The 15,948-nt window shown below is 44.1% G+C and overlaps 1 protein-coding gene across 12 annotated transcripts in view; it reads right to left on the minus strand.

The window, feature by feature from the left end:
- Positions 1–15,948, minus strand: part of arnt2 (aryl-hydrocarbon receptor nuclear translocator 2) — a 715,479-nt gene that overhangs the window by 63,585 nt on the left and 635,946 nt on the right. For all 12 annotated transcript variants that reach the window (XM_085968885.1, XM_085968886.1, XM_085968889.1 and 9 more), the window contains one exon: positions 11,792–11,960. In XM_085968885.1, the coding sequence (XP_085825011.1) occupies positions 11,792–11,960 (169 nt within the window). The remainder of the gene's footprint in view (positions 1–11,791; positions 11,961–15,948) is intronic.

A 15,948-nucleotide genomic window follows, 5' to 3' on the forward strand; every position in this document is an offset into this window, starting at 1 on the left:
CACGCCTCCAATCCCGCCTCCACGGCCCAATGAAAATCCTGCTCATTGTGTTTCGTGTTTCCTCTGATCTTCAGTTTTAACTAAATAAACCTTTCAATCATTGACTTGTCTGCCTCTGTAGCTCAATGGGTCAGCGTGTTCAGCTGTTAACTAAAAGGTTGGTGGATCGAGCCCACCCAGGGACGCTACTGATCGAATAGCCTGCTATTTATATAAATGACTTGAATATGCAGCTCTTTTTTTTTATCTAAGCATGCTGAGAACACTAAATTAGGTGGAACAGTAAATAGTGTAGATGGGAGGACAAAGTTGCAAAATTACACTGATGGATTAAGTGAGTGGGCAAAATTGTGGCAGATGGAGTTCAATGTAGGAAAGTGTGAGCTCATCCACTTTGGACCTAAGAAAGATCGATCAGAGTATTTTCTAAATGGCGAGAAGATCGAAACTGTGGAGGAGCAGAGAGTTTAGTGGTTCATGTACAGAAATCACTAAAAGCTAGTGGACAGGTTCAAAAAATAATCAAAATGGCTCATGGAATTTTGGCCTTTATCGCAAGGGGACTGGAATACAAAGGCTCTGGTTAGACCGGATCTCGACACTGCGTTCAGCTCCGGGCACCACACCTCAGGAAGGATATATTGACCTTAGAGGGGGTGCAGATTCACCAGAAGGGTTAAATCATGGGAACAGATTCACTTGAGTATAGGAGATTAAGGGGTGATCTAATTGACATGTTTAAGATAATTAAAGGAGTTGACAGGGTAGATAGAGAGAAACTATTTCCTCTGGTGGGGGGAGGCCAGAACAAGGGAGTATAACCTTAAAATTAGAGCCAGGCTGTTCAGGGGTGATGTCAGGAAGCACTTCTTCACACAAAGGGTAGTGGAAATCTGGAACTCTCCCCCCCAAAAAGCTGTTGAGGCTGGGGATCAATTGAAAATTTAAAAACTGAGATTGACAGATTTTTGTTAAGCAAGGGCATTAAGGGATATGGAGCAAAGGCGGGTAAACGGAGTTACGATACAGATCAGCCATGATCTAACTGAATGGCAGAGCAGGCTTGAGGGGCTGAAGGCCTACGCCTGTTCCTATGTTCTCTTGATGCTCTTATGAATTACAGATCCAAGATCCTGCTCCTCCACTGCTTTTGGACTAAGATTGCTAACTTTTATTCTATATCCCAGTGTATTGATAATACAGTATTTCAAAGTTTCTTCATAGAAATTGTGAGTAGCAGCAGGTGTGGTCTGGTCTTTTACCATTCGTGGCAATGCAATTCCACATTCATTTGCAATGAAGTTTCGGTGACTAATTAATGAACGTGTGTCTTATTTTATGGTTTCTCGGCCCTTGCCAGATATTGATTTTGGTCACTATGCCTTATAGCTATGTTTTAATTTGGCTCTTTTCTACCCCTCATTTTCTGCTATATCTGATTATTCGAAATCTGCTTAGGAGTTGTTAGCAATGCAGGTTGACGTAATAAAACTCACTATGCACTTGGTTCGAGTATAAAGCAAGGTTTTAATCAACTTGTTTCAAAACATGGAGGTCTAGTTATCTTTCACTAGTTCCTGTTTACACAATGTCCTGGGCAAGCTGGGCCCACGCCTGAGTATTTATACTCCTTGGACGGCGCCACCAGCTGGCCGTCCAGTGTTATTTCATGAGTCTTTCTTCATGGATCATAAGATTCATAACACAGGTCAAGTAGAGAATGGCTTTTATTACGTTATAATTTCATTCAACACTGTCACAATATCTATATGATTAAGTTGTGTGCAGCATATATCGTTGTGCATGGGTAATGTACGTCACACTTGTATCTAACTTGCTCAAATATAAATGGGTAGTAAAATTATAAACCACAGTAACAACAGCAAATGCACCAAATTGCTCAAATGATATTTTCCTGATTTCGTTTGGCTGCCATGTTGTTCCTCATCTAGCTACTACACAGGTAAAAAATAACAAAAACTTAAATAATTCACATAAAATAATTAAACTTACCCAGAAACTACCCCAAGTCCTATTGGAAATCAGTTAAATTAGTTTAGCCCCACAGGTGCTACCACCTCTCAGGTGCCTAGGACTTGAATATTGTTCCCTTCCAGCATTGTTAAGATGGGTCTTTTCTGCCCGATATTGTTTGGGGCGTTGTGTAGAGCCTCACTGTGCCTGTATCCGTCATTCTGAGGGAGTGCTACACTGTCGGAGGTGCCGTCTTTCGGATAAGACGTTAAACCAAGGCCCCGTCTGCCCTCTCAAGTGGAAAAAAATCCCATGGTACTATTTCAAAGAGCAGGGGAGTTCTCCCCGGTGTCCTGGCCAATATTTATCCTCAACCGACATCACTAAAACCGATTATCTGGTCATTATCACATTGCGGTTTGTGGAACTTTGCTGTGTGCAAATTGGCTGCCATGTTTTCTACATTACAAGTAACTACACTTCAAAAAGTACTTCATTAGCTATAAAGTGCTTTAGGACTTCCTGAGGCCGTGAAATGCTCTATAGAAATGCCAGTTCTTACTTTCTGTCTGTGGTTGTGGTTGTGGTGTGGGTGTGTGGTGTGGTTGTTGTGTTGTGTGTGGTGTGCTTGTGTGGTGTGGTTGAGATTTGTGTGTGGGGTGGTTGTTGTGTTGTGTGTGGTGTGGGTGTGTGGTGTGGTTGTTGTGTTGTGTGTGGTGTGGGTGTGTGGTGTGGTGGAGATTTGTGTGTGGTGTGGTTGTTGTGTTGTGTGTGGTGTGGTTGTTGTGTTGTGTGTGGTGTGGTGGAGATTTGTGTGTGGTGTGGTTGTTGTGTTGTGTGTGTGGTGTGGTTGAGATGTGTGTGTGGTGTGGGTGTGTGGTGTGGTTGTTGTGTTGTGTGTGGTGTGGTGTGGTTGTTGTGTTGTGTGTGGTGTGGGTGTGTGGTGTGGTGGAGATTTGTGTGTGGTGTGGTTGTGTTTTGTTCTTGCTTTTTGACTCCCCAACAAGCATGCCTAAGCAGCAATCCTCTCAAATCCCGTCTGCTTTCCCAATCCTGAGCTTCACCAACTGTTGTGTATGTACCTTTATAAGGGAATAACTGGTCTCAGACTGCAGTACCGGCAGTGACCACCCCTGTATAAAAGGCCCTAGCAGGCTTCTGTAGTTTCAGTTTCCAGGTTGTCTCCATTCAGTAAAGACTTGTTATAATCAACTCCTGCAGTCCGTGTCTCAATTATACACGGACATAATACTGGCGACGAGCAGATACGAACTTACCTACAATCTGCACCACCTCATGGGGATCCATCCCTGAAGCGAAGTTATCAGAGGTCGAGGCCAGAAGGAAGCAAGAAACAGTAAAAACGGGCATCGACCGTGGGCATCCGCCTCTGAGTCAGCGGAGTTGAAGATTTGCAGGAGAGGCTGTCGAAAGCGGGGTTTGGTTATCCTGTCGATGGTGCTTCAGCTAATCGGGCTGGTGGCAGGTAGTACTCTGATCCTTCCTGGGCTGCGGCGGTCTAGAGTTCGAGCGGGTGGCTTGCAACGGGGCCGAGCAGCGTTGTCGGGAAGAGGAGAGAGAGGGTGGAGCACACTGGGCGCGGCCGGTGCTACGAAGCCGGGCAGCGTACAGACCCGAGAAGAGGGAGGCAAGAGTCCCGCAGGGTTGTTCCGACGACGGGGAAATAAAAAAATTAAAATTAAACGTGCAGAAAGCCGCGAGGAGCTGCAGTTTGCCACGGAAACCGCGGAGAGCGGCGTTAGCAGCAGCGCAGGGGGAAGTGCGCGAAGACCATAGGGCGTCGCCATCAAGGCATTAAAACGCCAGCAACAGCGCTAGCAACAGCGGAGAAGACAAAAGCGCGGGGGGCGCCATTTTGTTAAATCGGGGAAGAAGGCAAAGCGCGGGAGGCGCCATCCTAGATTTTCAAGATGCCAAAGACTGGTGATATCACTGCCTTCGATAATGCAATAGAAGACTGCGCCACGTATGTGGAAAGAGTCGAGGTATATTGCGAGGCAAACGAAATAGCCGATGAGAAAAAGGCATCGGTATTACTAAATTTAATGGGCGCAAGAACGTACGGCCTATTGCGGGACCTGATTACTCCAGCCAAACCGAAGGCGAAGAGTTTTAACGAAATTGTTGCTATCCTACAGGAACACCTAAATCCTACACCGCTGCTGATAGCAGAAAGATTTAAATTCCACAGGAGAAATCAGCATAAAAATAAGAGCAATGCTGATTACCTTACGGAACTACGCAAGCTATCAAAGCACTGCCAGTTCGGAGCAGGACTGGCAGATACCTTACGGGACAAATTTGTCTGTGGACTCCGGAGTGAAGGAACCCAGAAGAGGTTACTCTCAGAGAAAGAGCTGACGCTAGATAAGGCTTTCAGCGTGGCAGTATCGTACGAAGCAGCAGCAAGGGGAGCTGTGGAAATACAACAAAAGCCACAGGAATACGGCACCCACGAAATGACACGGGGATTTGCAAAATGTTATCGCTGCGGCAGAACAAACCATGACCAGAAGGACTGCTGGTCCAAGGACAAAATATGCAGGCAATGCGGAAAGATGGGACACATTGCACGAGTTTGCAGGTCTGGGAAGAAGACCAACGACAACAAAAAGGCTACTAAGGAACCGTACAGGAAAGTACAAAAGATGACGGACAGTAGTTCCAAAGACCAGATGAGCGATAGTGAATCCGGGAACAAGAGACTAAGCTGTCTCAAACTTCACAACGTAATCGCAAAAGAGGATCACCGAACCATTTGGGTCACCCTCACGATAGCAGGGTCCCAAGTCAAAATGGAATTGGATACAGGATCAGCTCTAACCGTCATGAATCGACGAGACTACGAGCGGCTATTCTCACACATACCCTTGAGAGAGACATCCATTGTCTTGAGGACGTATACGGGGCAAAAAGTATACCCCAGAGGAAAAATAAGGGTGCCTGTCGAATACAACGGCAAGAAAATAATGAAATTGTATCTCTACATTCTGCAAGATGGTGGACCACCGTTATTGGGACGTGAATGGATCAGAAAGATAAGTTTAGACTGGCACTCCATTCAGGCACTGACGGTGGCTGGTAAAAAGGATGACGACGTCACTCCTGGACGATTGTCAACAATCTTAGCTGACACCAAAGAGGTATTTCAACAAGAACTGGGCACTCTTAAAGGCGTAACCGCCTCGAAAGAAATAGAGGAGAATGCAATTCCCAAGTTTTTCAAAGCAAGACCGGTACCATATGCAATTTGCCCAGCCGTCGAGGCAGAGCTGGAGAATCTGGAGAATGCAGGCGTGTTATCTAAGGTAGAGTGGAGCGAGTGGGCGACACCCATTGTTCCTGTCATGAAGAAAACGTTAAACAATAAGTCTGAGGAGCCAAGGAAGGTTCGCATGTGGGGACTTCAAGGTGACGGTGAACCCAGTCCTTCACACAGTACAATATCCTCTTCCAAGGATAGAAGATATCTTCGCCTCACTATCTGGAGGGAAGCGTTTTACAAAAATTGACCTAGCACAAGCATATTTGCAGATGGAGGTTGAAGAATCCTCTAGGAAGTATCTCACGATAAGCACTCACAAAGGTCTTTACCAGTATAATCGACTGGTATTCGGAGTAGCATCAGCTCCGGCGATATGGCAAAGAGCAATGGAACAAGTCCTGCAAGAGATTCTGGGGACTCAGTGTTACTTGGACGACATCCTAGTGACAGGTGAAAATGACAGTGAACACCTTGCCAACCTAGAGCAGGTGCTCACTAGACTAAGAGAATATGGGCTACGAGCCAATCGCCCCAAGTGCGAGTTTTTTAAGAAACAGATATCGTATTGTGGCCACGTGATTGATGAAGAGGGGTTGCATAAGTCCCCTGACAAAATTGAAGCGGTAGTTAAGGCTCCAGCGCCTGAAAATGTGTCGCAACTGAGGTCATTCCTCGGATTGGTGAATTACTACCATAAGTGTTTGCAGAATTTGTCCACAATTCTGCATCCACTGAACGCCCTACTACGAACGGGAGTAGCATGGAAATGGAGCGATGAATGTAAGCGGGCCTTTCAGAAGAGTAAGGACCTAATCACTTCAAGAGAAGTATTGGCTCACTACAACCCATCACTACCGATAAGACTGGCGTGTGATGCGTCTCCCTACGGCATTGGGGCGGTACTGTCACATAAATTCCTTGATGGTTCAGAGAGGCCGATAGCTTTTGCGTCACGCTCGCTAACTTCAGCCGAGCGTAACTACACCCAGATTGACAGACAGGCCCTCAGCCTGGTGTGGGGGGTGAAGAAGTTCAATCACTAACTGCACGGTCAGAAATTTACTCTACTAACTGATCATCAACCTCTCGTCTCCATTTTCAATCCTCAGAAGGGCATACCGATAATGACGGCACAATGGCTACAGAGGTGGTCCCTTTTCCTAGGGGCACACCAATATGACATCGAGTACAAAGGAACTAAACAGCATGGGAATGCTGATGGATTGTCGTGCCTACCGTTGCCGACGGTGGAAGAAGAACTGGCAGTGGATCCAGTGGAGTTATTCCACTCGACTATAGTCGAATGTCTCCGTGACGAATGCAAACATAGAAAAGGAAACACGAAATGACCCGACACTCTCCTGGGTCTATGAGTTAACGGTGAAGGGATGGCCAGCACATGGCGAACCACTGCTGCCAGCATTCTCGCCGAGAAGAGAACAGCTGTCAGTGTGCAGAGGAACCTTGATGTGTGGATCCAGAGTAGTAATTCCACCCAAATTGAAGGATAGAGTGCTCAATGAGCTTCATGAGGGTCATCTGGGAGGGGTAAAAATGAAGAACTTAGCCAGAGCGTTTGTGTGGTGGCCGAGAATCGATAGAGAAATCGAAGAGATGACCAAGAGCTGTACAGGATGCCAGAAAGTCCAAAACGCCCCACCACATCCATGGGAGTGGCCCTCATCGCCATGGCAAAGGGTGCACATTGATTTTGCTGGTCCCTTTATGGACTCGGTGTTTTTAATTGCGGTGGATGCACATTCAAAGTGGCCAGAGGTAATAAAAATGTCCTCAACCACCACAGAAAAAACTATCACAGTCTTACGAACCATATTCGCCAGGAATGGGCTGCCTGAACAGATTTGCTCTGACAATGGACCACAGTTTGTGTCTGAAAAGTTCCGGAGGTTCTTAAAGAACAATGGTGTTAAGCATTACACGTGTAATGGATTGGCCGAGAGGTTTGTTCAAACATTCAAGAAGGCTATCAAGGCAATGTGCAATGAAGATATACCCCTACAACACAAGGTGGATAACTTCTTGTTTGCCTACCGGAATGCGACACATGCGGTTACCAACCAAACTCCAGCCATGATGTTCTTCAATCGAAGAGTACGATGCCGCTTGGATTTGGTTAAGCCAAACGTCAGAAGAGATGTGGAGAACAGGCAGTTTCAGAATATGAATGAAAGGCTGACCAGGAGTTTTAAGATAGGTCAACCAGTTTTGGCCCGGGACTACCGCACAGAGAAATGGCAGCCAGGAACGATCTGTACACGGCAAGGACCTCTAATGTATACCGTGGACGTTGGAGAGAGCATTGTAAGACGCCATGCTGACCAGATTCTAGAGTCACTGGAAAACGTCAACTCCACACCACGATCTGATACACCTGGCGATGAAACCGAAGTACCAATTGCATCTACCGCAGAATCGGTGATGTTGGAAGCAGACGAACCAAACAACGACATCGATCCCGACTCAACCTTGCCAGAAGAACCTGATATCCCAAAGAGGCGTTATCCAGACAGAATCAGGAAACCTCCTCAAAGACTGAACTTATAATTGCTTAACTTCAACCAATGTATCTAGCAACCGTAATTGTAATTAGTTATTATTTAGTTGTTAAATGAATGTTATGTACTGTTTATCTAAAAGGGGAGGAATTGTTGTGTATGTACCTTTAAGGGAATAACTGGTCTCAGACTGCAGTACCGGCAGTGACCACCCCTGTATAAAAGGCCCTAGCAGGCTTCTGTAGTTTCAGTTTCCAGGTTGTCTCCATTCAGTAAAGACTTGTTATAATCAACTCCTGCAGTCCGTGTCTCAATTATACACGGACATAATACCAAGCTAGCATCCTCTCTTTCATCTGTGTGTGATCGACCACTGGGACAGCCTCTCCCTGCCTGATCCCAGTATTCACCACCAACCCACTACCTGTTGCTTACCATCTTACAGTGTATCCTGGGCTTTAAAAAATGGAAGAGATAGGAATTAAACAGCAAGGTAAAGGAACATATTTTAGAGTCAGACAGACAGCAGTGAGTGGAGACACAGCAAAGGAGCAATCTATGCAACACTGAGAAAGAGGGTAAGGACAAATAGACACTGCACTAAGAAAAGTGCATAGAGGGCGAAGAGTGTGGAGAGAGCAAGACAGAAAAAAATAGGAAATAGGAAAGAGTGAGACAGACAGTTGTAGAGGTATAGACAGAATTAATTTTTTATTTGTTTAGAAGCAACACAGGTGGCCAGCTGTATAATATAATTCACCATGGTATAACATTCCATGTCACTAGTAAACATTCTGTGTGTCCTCTAACTCAGGAAATCAGCTAGTTCTAAACTAGTTGTAGTGTTGTATTACCAACAATCTATACTGGTAGTACTAACACCTAAAACAGCCTGAGCTTACAACAAGGAAGTATTTCGGAGAGCTATGAAGAGAAAGAGATTTTGCTGAAATCCATTTCCAAGCCGCAGGTGACCGAGACCAAAACATAAAAAGGAGTCAATTACAGCACGTGTACTAGACACCATAATCTATTTTTCGTTCTGTGATGACTACAGAAAGTGATTCTGGGCCTTCTGTACAAATAGGGTGTTCAGTGCTTCCCCCAAGAGTCTATTCCTCCAGGCTCCAAACACCAGCGTTGGATTGGGATAGAGCTGCAATTTGACTGCTTACGTTAAATGCATGATTTGGCAAAAGTACACAATCTTAAGCAACATGTTGACACAACACAATACAATACAAATCGCTTTATTGGCATGATAAGGTACATCTTATGTTGCCAAAGCATCAAAATACATTTATGGTTGAACACATAAACGCGGTTCCATTCATACAGTGTATAAACAGGTATATCCCTGAGTTTATAAATATATTTTTGCCTTGTTTATATATACTCTTGTCTTAGTTTACTGGTTGTCCCTCTGTTCATGGCAAGCTGTAACATAGTGTGCCGCCAGTGTTACACAGCTTCTCTCCTCCCCCAGTAGGAATGGGAGTTTTTGGTTGTCAGTCAGATTTCTGAATTCAGGGCATATTTGTGAGAATTTTTGATAGAAATTCTCTCTGATGCCCTGATATTTTCCACAGGCTGTGAGGAAGTGCATCTCTGTCTCAACTACTCCCTGACTGCAGTGAGAGCATATCCTGTCTTCTCTTGGCAGCCTGGTCTGCCTGTGTCTGCCTTTTTCGATCGCTAGGCTATGTTCGCTAAGTCTGTACCTTGTCAAGGTTCTTCTCAGTTTGTTATCCTTTACCATGGTCAGGTAATCAGCTATGTTGTATTGTCTGTTTAGGGCCAAGTAGCAATTGAGTTTGCTTTGGGTTTTTGTTGTTTCTGCCCAATATGACAGATATTTTTCCTTTTGCTTAGCGACGATTGTGTTGGGTCGAATTCTTTGTGTTACCCTGTCACTGTCCTGGGGCTGGTTATTGTTAGTATTGTTATTAGTTACTTTATTGAGTCCCAGGACTAGTTGACTGAGGGTATTCTTCTTTATGGTCAGCTCTTGGCATTTCAGGGCGTCGTAGTGATAGCATTGGGGGTTGCTCATTTGTAGGTGATTCCAAAATTTGGTGGCTCTTTTTTGGATAGTGATTATTAATGGGTATTGGCCTAGTTCCGCCCTGCATGCGTTGTTTACTGTTTTCCTTTGAGTCCGGAGGATACTTTTACAGAATTCCGCATGTAGGATCTCAATTGGGTGTTTGTCCCATTTTGCAAAATCTTGTTGTGTTAGTGGTCCCCAGACCTCACTGCCATAGAGTGCAATTGGTTCAATTACTGATTTGAAAATTTTGAGCCAAATGCTAATTGGGATTTCTATTTGGATTGATTTTTTGATGGCATAGAAAGCCCTTCTTGCAACACAATGATGTACCAACACGCTGTGTCATAGGGCAGCAGGATGTAATGTCAGCTCCCTCCCAGCAAATTCCTGATGTCAGGCATGTTCACACCAAGCAACAGCCAGGCACTTTCAAACTGGGAGGGTGCACAGAATCACTGGGCGACTTATGCTCGGCTGTTCTTGCACCTGGGATGAACGTGTCTTAGCAGCTTGCCTAAGAGCAGAGTTGTTGGCCTGTCCTCTCAGCTTGGCAATAGATAGCAACATGGAAAGACCAAGAGAACTTTAGAAAAACAAATTAATGGGGCGGGGGAGAAAAATAAAATGATTTATAATTTGTGACATACTGTAATTTAAGCCTCAAATTACACTTCATTTGACAATTCGTAGATGTGCATATATTTCCTGTCTAATTATTGTAATAATGATTTATCTGGAAAAATCAACAATAAAATCAATATTAACTTTCATAACTCAGCATTATTTTATAATCACAGCATCCAAAGTTCTAAAAGAAAAAGAAAAAATGGAAAGGACAATGTCCCTTCAAGATTTTTTGACATTGACAATTTTAAATCAATCCCTGGGAAGGAAAATGAAGGTAGCAATATCGAGCCCAAAGTGGCTCCAGCAAACTTTGGTGTACGGAGGGTGCCTGGATTTGAAGAATAAACAGGAGCCGACAATCTATTCCCTTCTTTATTTGATATGTTCTCCACACACGGATGAAGACATACCAAGTTGTGCCCTCAGGGTAAGAATGAGGAGCCTCTTTATTTAGGGGCTGACACTCTGTCAACAACACAGCACTGGCTGGTACCAAATGAGATTAATGCAAGGTAATGGGGGAGCTCTGCTTCCTGCATTGTACATGCTGCTGATTGGTGTCGTCATGAAGAGGCATTTTCATTAGAATCCTTTTCCATTTCATTTTTCAATCTTTTTTTTTTTAAGGGGGACCTCTATTGGATCTGACAGCACAGAAGGAGGCCATTCGACACATCGTGCCTGTGCCGGCTCTTTGAAGGAGCTCTCCAATTAATCCCAACTCCCCTGCTCTTTCCCCATAAGCACTAGAATGTTTACCTTTTCAAGAATATATCTAATTCCCTTTTGAAAGTTACTATTGAATCTGCTTCCACCGCCCTTTCAAGCAAAACATTGGAGTCAGTCCTACATTATACGGGCTGGGACTCCAGGTAAATTTGACAATTGTGAAATTCTGAGAGAAGGGGCACCTCTAGTGGGATCAGCAATAATAAACACTTGAGGATGTTCCACATAACATGTAAACCCACTCGGTCATAAAGCCGTTTTTACTCACCATCACCACAGGTGCCAGTTGCTGATGCAATGGTAGAATTTCTCAGCACTGATGACAGTGATCAAAAGTAGCTTAGGTTAGTGGCATAATAACAAACTTAACATTCTGCAGCAAAAAGATACTGTGAAGCAAAGCTGAATCCCTGGGGGAAAAAGCAAATTGGTATTTTGGGGGCAGAGCTTGCCGATCATGTGGGCAATGGCATCACATCAAAACAAGTCATGGGGCTTCCCTTAGTCTCTATTCCAATTTTTGACCCATCTTGGCTCAAGCCCATTGATCAGGGGAAGATGTCCACAGAAATATCACTCTGGTTAGGATTAGTGTAGGTTCCTACTTACCAAAACTAGTGGATCGATTTGCCAGACTGGTATAAGAAGGTCCTCCTGGTGAAGATGTAGACACAGGACTGGAGAGGGGACTGAAAGTAGATGGGTCTGCTGGAAAGGTGTGACTCGATCCCATGGCGAAAGGTGGCGACTGAGGCTTACCGGACTGGGATGCTACTTGCTGCAAGAGGAGATAATGCAACTTTTAATGTGCAATTACTTGAAATCTAAGTAGAAGTAAGGTACTCTGTACAATTTTCTTTTGTTCAATCAAATAAAGCCCTCAATATGTAAATGTACAGAACATTTTAGCAGTATGCTACTTTGAAAGCTTACTAAAGCTGGAAATGGAATATCAACAAGATGAAAACAATGCTAACTGAACATATTAGTGGTGCTGGTCATTCAGAAGTTCAAAGCAATATGAGCAGCAGCTAACCACATCTAAATATCACCCGGGGATTGAATTCCCATGTTCAAATTTTAAAATTAACTTTTCAACATTTAATACAAACCTGACCCAGGGTGCTAAAGCTAGCACGCATAAGAATTTCAATCCCATACTGCAACAGGCCACACTATTCATAAACAAAGTATTATTTTTGTTATGCAACCTATTTTAGGTGGTTTTTTTTACACACGCTGTTATTTTATTAATAAGGCACGAGGGAGTATCATTGCTCCAACACTGGGGACCTTCTGCCAATAGACATGCTCAGAATTGTCCTTTTGTCCTGTAGTTTCTTAGTTGAGGCTTGTACTGCTATTTACGAATAAATCATAAGGGATCATTAATCCTCCAGTTCCTTTTGATTATAGACTTGCTCAAATTTCTCTTTTTGTCCTATATTTTCTTTCCCTCGCTCGCAGGTACTGAATTGTAGCACCAACCTGGTTCAGAGCAGGTAACTCAGCACTGAACAGGGTCATACCTGGGACACTCCTGGTTTGTACAGCTCAGTTCCACACTGGGTATGCATGCTGCTTTTATTAACTAAAATACTTATAGAATTGAATATGTAGATTTTCAAAAGGAATCTAGCATTTGTAGAGAGCTAAATCCTTCCTCAGTGAAGAAACATTGTTGAAATATTTCTTCCCCACCACCCCCCACCACCAAAGGCCAGGCACCAAACAGGTTGGTCCTGGCCTGACCATGGCTAAATTTGGTCAAGTCATTAGCAGAGCCCAATTGCACCCCCATACGCAGACAGATAAATGGACAAAACCGTAACACCCTCCTTCCTTACTTGTGAAGCAAGAGGGAAGAACGAGAACTGACCAGTTAGAATTCTGACAGCTGGTGACACTACAACTAACTATCCAGTCAGCTATAAAGGTCCATGTTAGGTTCTGCTTACACCTGAGGTGCCAATCTGCCTCAGGTAATTGAGGTACACAGGCATTGAGAATGCTGCCATTTTGTTGCCATGGAAAAGACAAATATAAGCAGGAAACAAAAAGGAAAAACTTTACTGCTTTGCCAATGTCAAATTTGAGCAGGTTCCTTAGAAGGTAAGAGGGTGACTTGGAGCTCCATTTACTGCAGTGACCTGACTGATCTAGAAGCAAGTCCAGAGCCTCCCAATCTGGTCTGCTACATAATCAATTGAGTGTTTATGGCTCCAGATCAGCTCCCAAATTGGTTTCAAATTCTGGTCCTCACAGAAGTGAAAGGAGCTGCTGCAATAATGGCCCAGGAATTCGGGTCCCAACGCGTGAGTACGCATGGGGTACTCACGTGTAGGCCCGACGAAAGTGCCGGTTTCGTGCATGCACTGCGCATGCGCGGGAAACCGGCACTTTCGTTCCCCTGAAAGAAGGGGTTCAGAAGTTGAACGCGTGCGCCGGAGAGGCAGCACGTGCACATTGAACTTACCCTCCCGGAGAAAGCTGCAAAAAAAAGGTAAGTCTCCAGCAGTTACACTTTTAAAAAGCAGGCGCAAGGCCTGCTTTTAACAAGGTAAGTGGTGAATGAATTAAAATTAAAACATTTTTTACGCAGGTTTATTATTTTTAATAAATACTTTAAAGGTAAGTTTATTTTTTAGCCTCGTTAGAAAATGTAATTCATTTTCAAAAATTTTAATTGTTTAAAATAGTTATTTCATGTAATTTATAGTTTATTTTAAAAATGTGATTAAAAAATTTTTTTTTTTTTGGAGGTTTTAGTGATATTTTGGGGCTTATAGTATTTATAGGTTTGACAGCTCTTCCTGTCAAACTTATGAATGAAGCATTCCCTGCTCCGATTGGCTCCCCATGGCCCACGTGATCCCAGAGGACGCATTGAACTAACTGTGCCCCTGGGATACGCAAGCACTGCGCGCCGGCAGTTGGAGGAGGCCCAGGATCGGAATCCCACGCGGGCCCACAGCTCAACGGCCGGTGCGCCAGGTAAGTGCAGGTCGGGGGCTTGCACCCGCGGGAAGCCCCCGGCCCGAATTTCTGGGCCAATGTTCTTAATACCTCGCCATTGGAGTGGCTGAGAAAGGGAAACCACAAAATAGTGGGTGTCATACAACAACATTGAGAGTATATCCAATTAATTTCATTGCTATATATTATTTTCAAATAGAAATTGAGGAAGTACAGCGTAGTTTGAAACTTTCCATTTGCTTTAATGATTGTGAATCTTTAACTATAAGTAAATCTTTATTTTGTGCTCATTTTTGGCAGTTGTGCTGCATGTGGATTATAAAGATATTTGCATAAATTGTGAAATAAATGTAGCGTGAAAACATTCCATACATTTCATGCACCATTGGAAAGCCTTTCGTATGTAAATAAGATTGTAAAGATGTAAATAAATAGATATATCTGTGAAATCTATAATTTTTATTTACAATTGGCTCAGGTCACGCATTCCTTAGAGAAAACATTTTTCAAACCGGTTGTAATAATTTTGGCAAGGCCGAAGTTACTCAGTTTGTGTAATATAGAATGCTCAGACACTAATTGCCTGTTTTTCTCTAATATCAACCAGATGACAGAACTATATCCTTTAGATTAAGGATAATCTTGACAACAACAACTTGTATTTATATAGCACCTTTAACATAGTAAAACGACCCGAGGTGTTTCACAGGAGTATTAGAATACAAAAAATTTGACACCGAGCCACATAAGGAGAAATTAGGGCAGATGACCAAAAGCTTGGTCAAAGAGGTAGGTTTTAAGGATCGTCTTAAAGGAGGAGAGAGAGGCGGAGAGGTTTAGGGAGGGAATTCCAGAGCTTAGGGCCTAGGCAACAGAAGGCACGGCCACCAATGTTTGAGCGATTTATAATCCGGGATGCTCAAGGGGGCAGAATTAGAGGAGCGCAGATACCCGGGGGGGTGTTGTGGGGCTGAAGGAGATTACAGAGATAGGAAGGGGCGAGGCCATGGAGGGATTTGAAAACAAGGATGAGAATTTTGAAATCGAGGCTTTGCTTAACCGGGAGCCAATGTAGGTCAGCGAGCACAGGGGTGATGGGTGAACGGAACTTGGTGCGAGTTGGAATAGTCAAGTCTAGAGGTAACAAAGGTATGGATGAGGGTTTCAGCAGCAGATGAGCTGAGGCAGGGGCGGAGACGGGCGATGTTACAGAGGTGGAAATAGGCAGTCTTAGTTATGCTGCGGATATGTGGTCGGAAGCTCATTTAAGAGTCAAATGGGACACCAAGGGGGCGATTTTCTGCCATTGGAGGAGGCGGGAAAATCAGATTCAATGAGGTTGGGTTTGGAACCCGCCTCCAACTCGCCTCCGCGGGATTTTGCCGGTGCCGGTTTTGGAGGTCAGAAAACGGTCCCGCCTCCAGCTGGCCACAGCGATACTTGTAATCATTAAATGCTCGTTAAGGGCCTCTCTAAGCCTATTTTAAGAGGCCCTCGTGATTTTTCGAGGATTTCGGTGTGCTTTACGCGCCTCCTGAACCACGCCAGGTAAACCTGGTGGGTTGACTTGTGGGTGACCTCCTCACTGCTGCAGGTCTAACAAGACATCGTTTATTGCAGCAAGGATTACTTGCAGGTGCCAGACCTTGGATTTAAAAGGTCTCTGAGTGTACTGGCCTCGCTAGACGTGCTCCTATCTAGTTATCCAGCAAGTTAAACACTTATTCAAATAATTCCTCGAGAAGCCGTTTCACTATTTGAAGCTTTACTTGAACAAATTTGTGAAACTG

The sequence above is a fragment of the Somniosus microcephalus genome, chromosome 27 (assembly GCF_052327205.1).
Source record: "Somniosus microcephalus isolate GS21.2 chromosome 27, FLI_Smic_1.0, whole genome shotgun sequence".
NCBI lineage: Eukaryota > Metazoa > Chordata > Chondrichthyes > Squaliformes > Somniosidae > Somniosus > Somniosus microcephalus.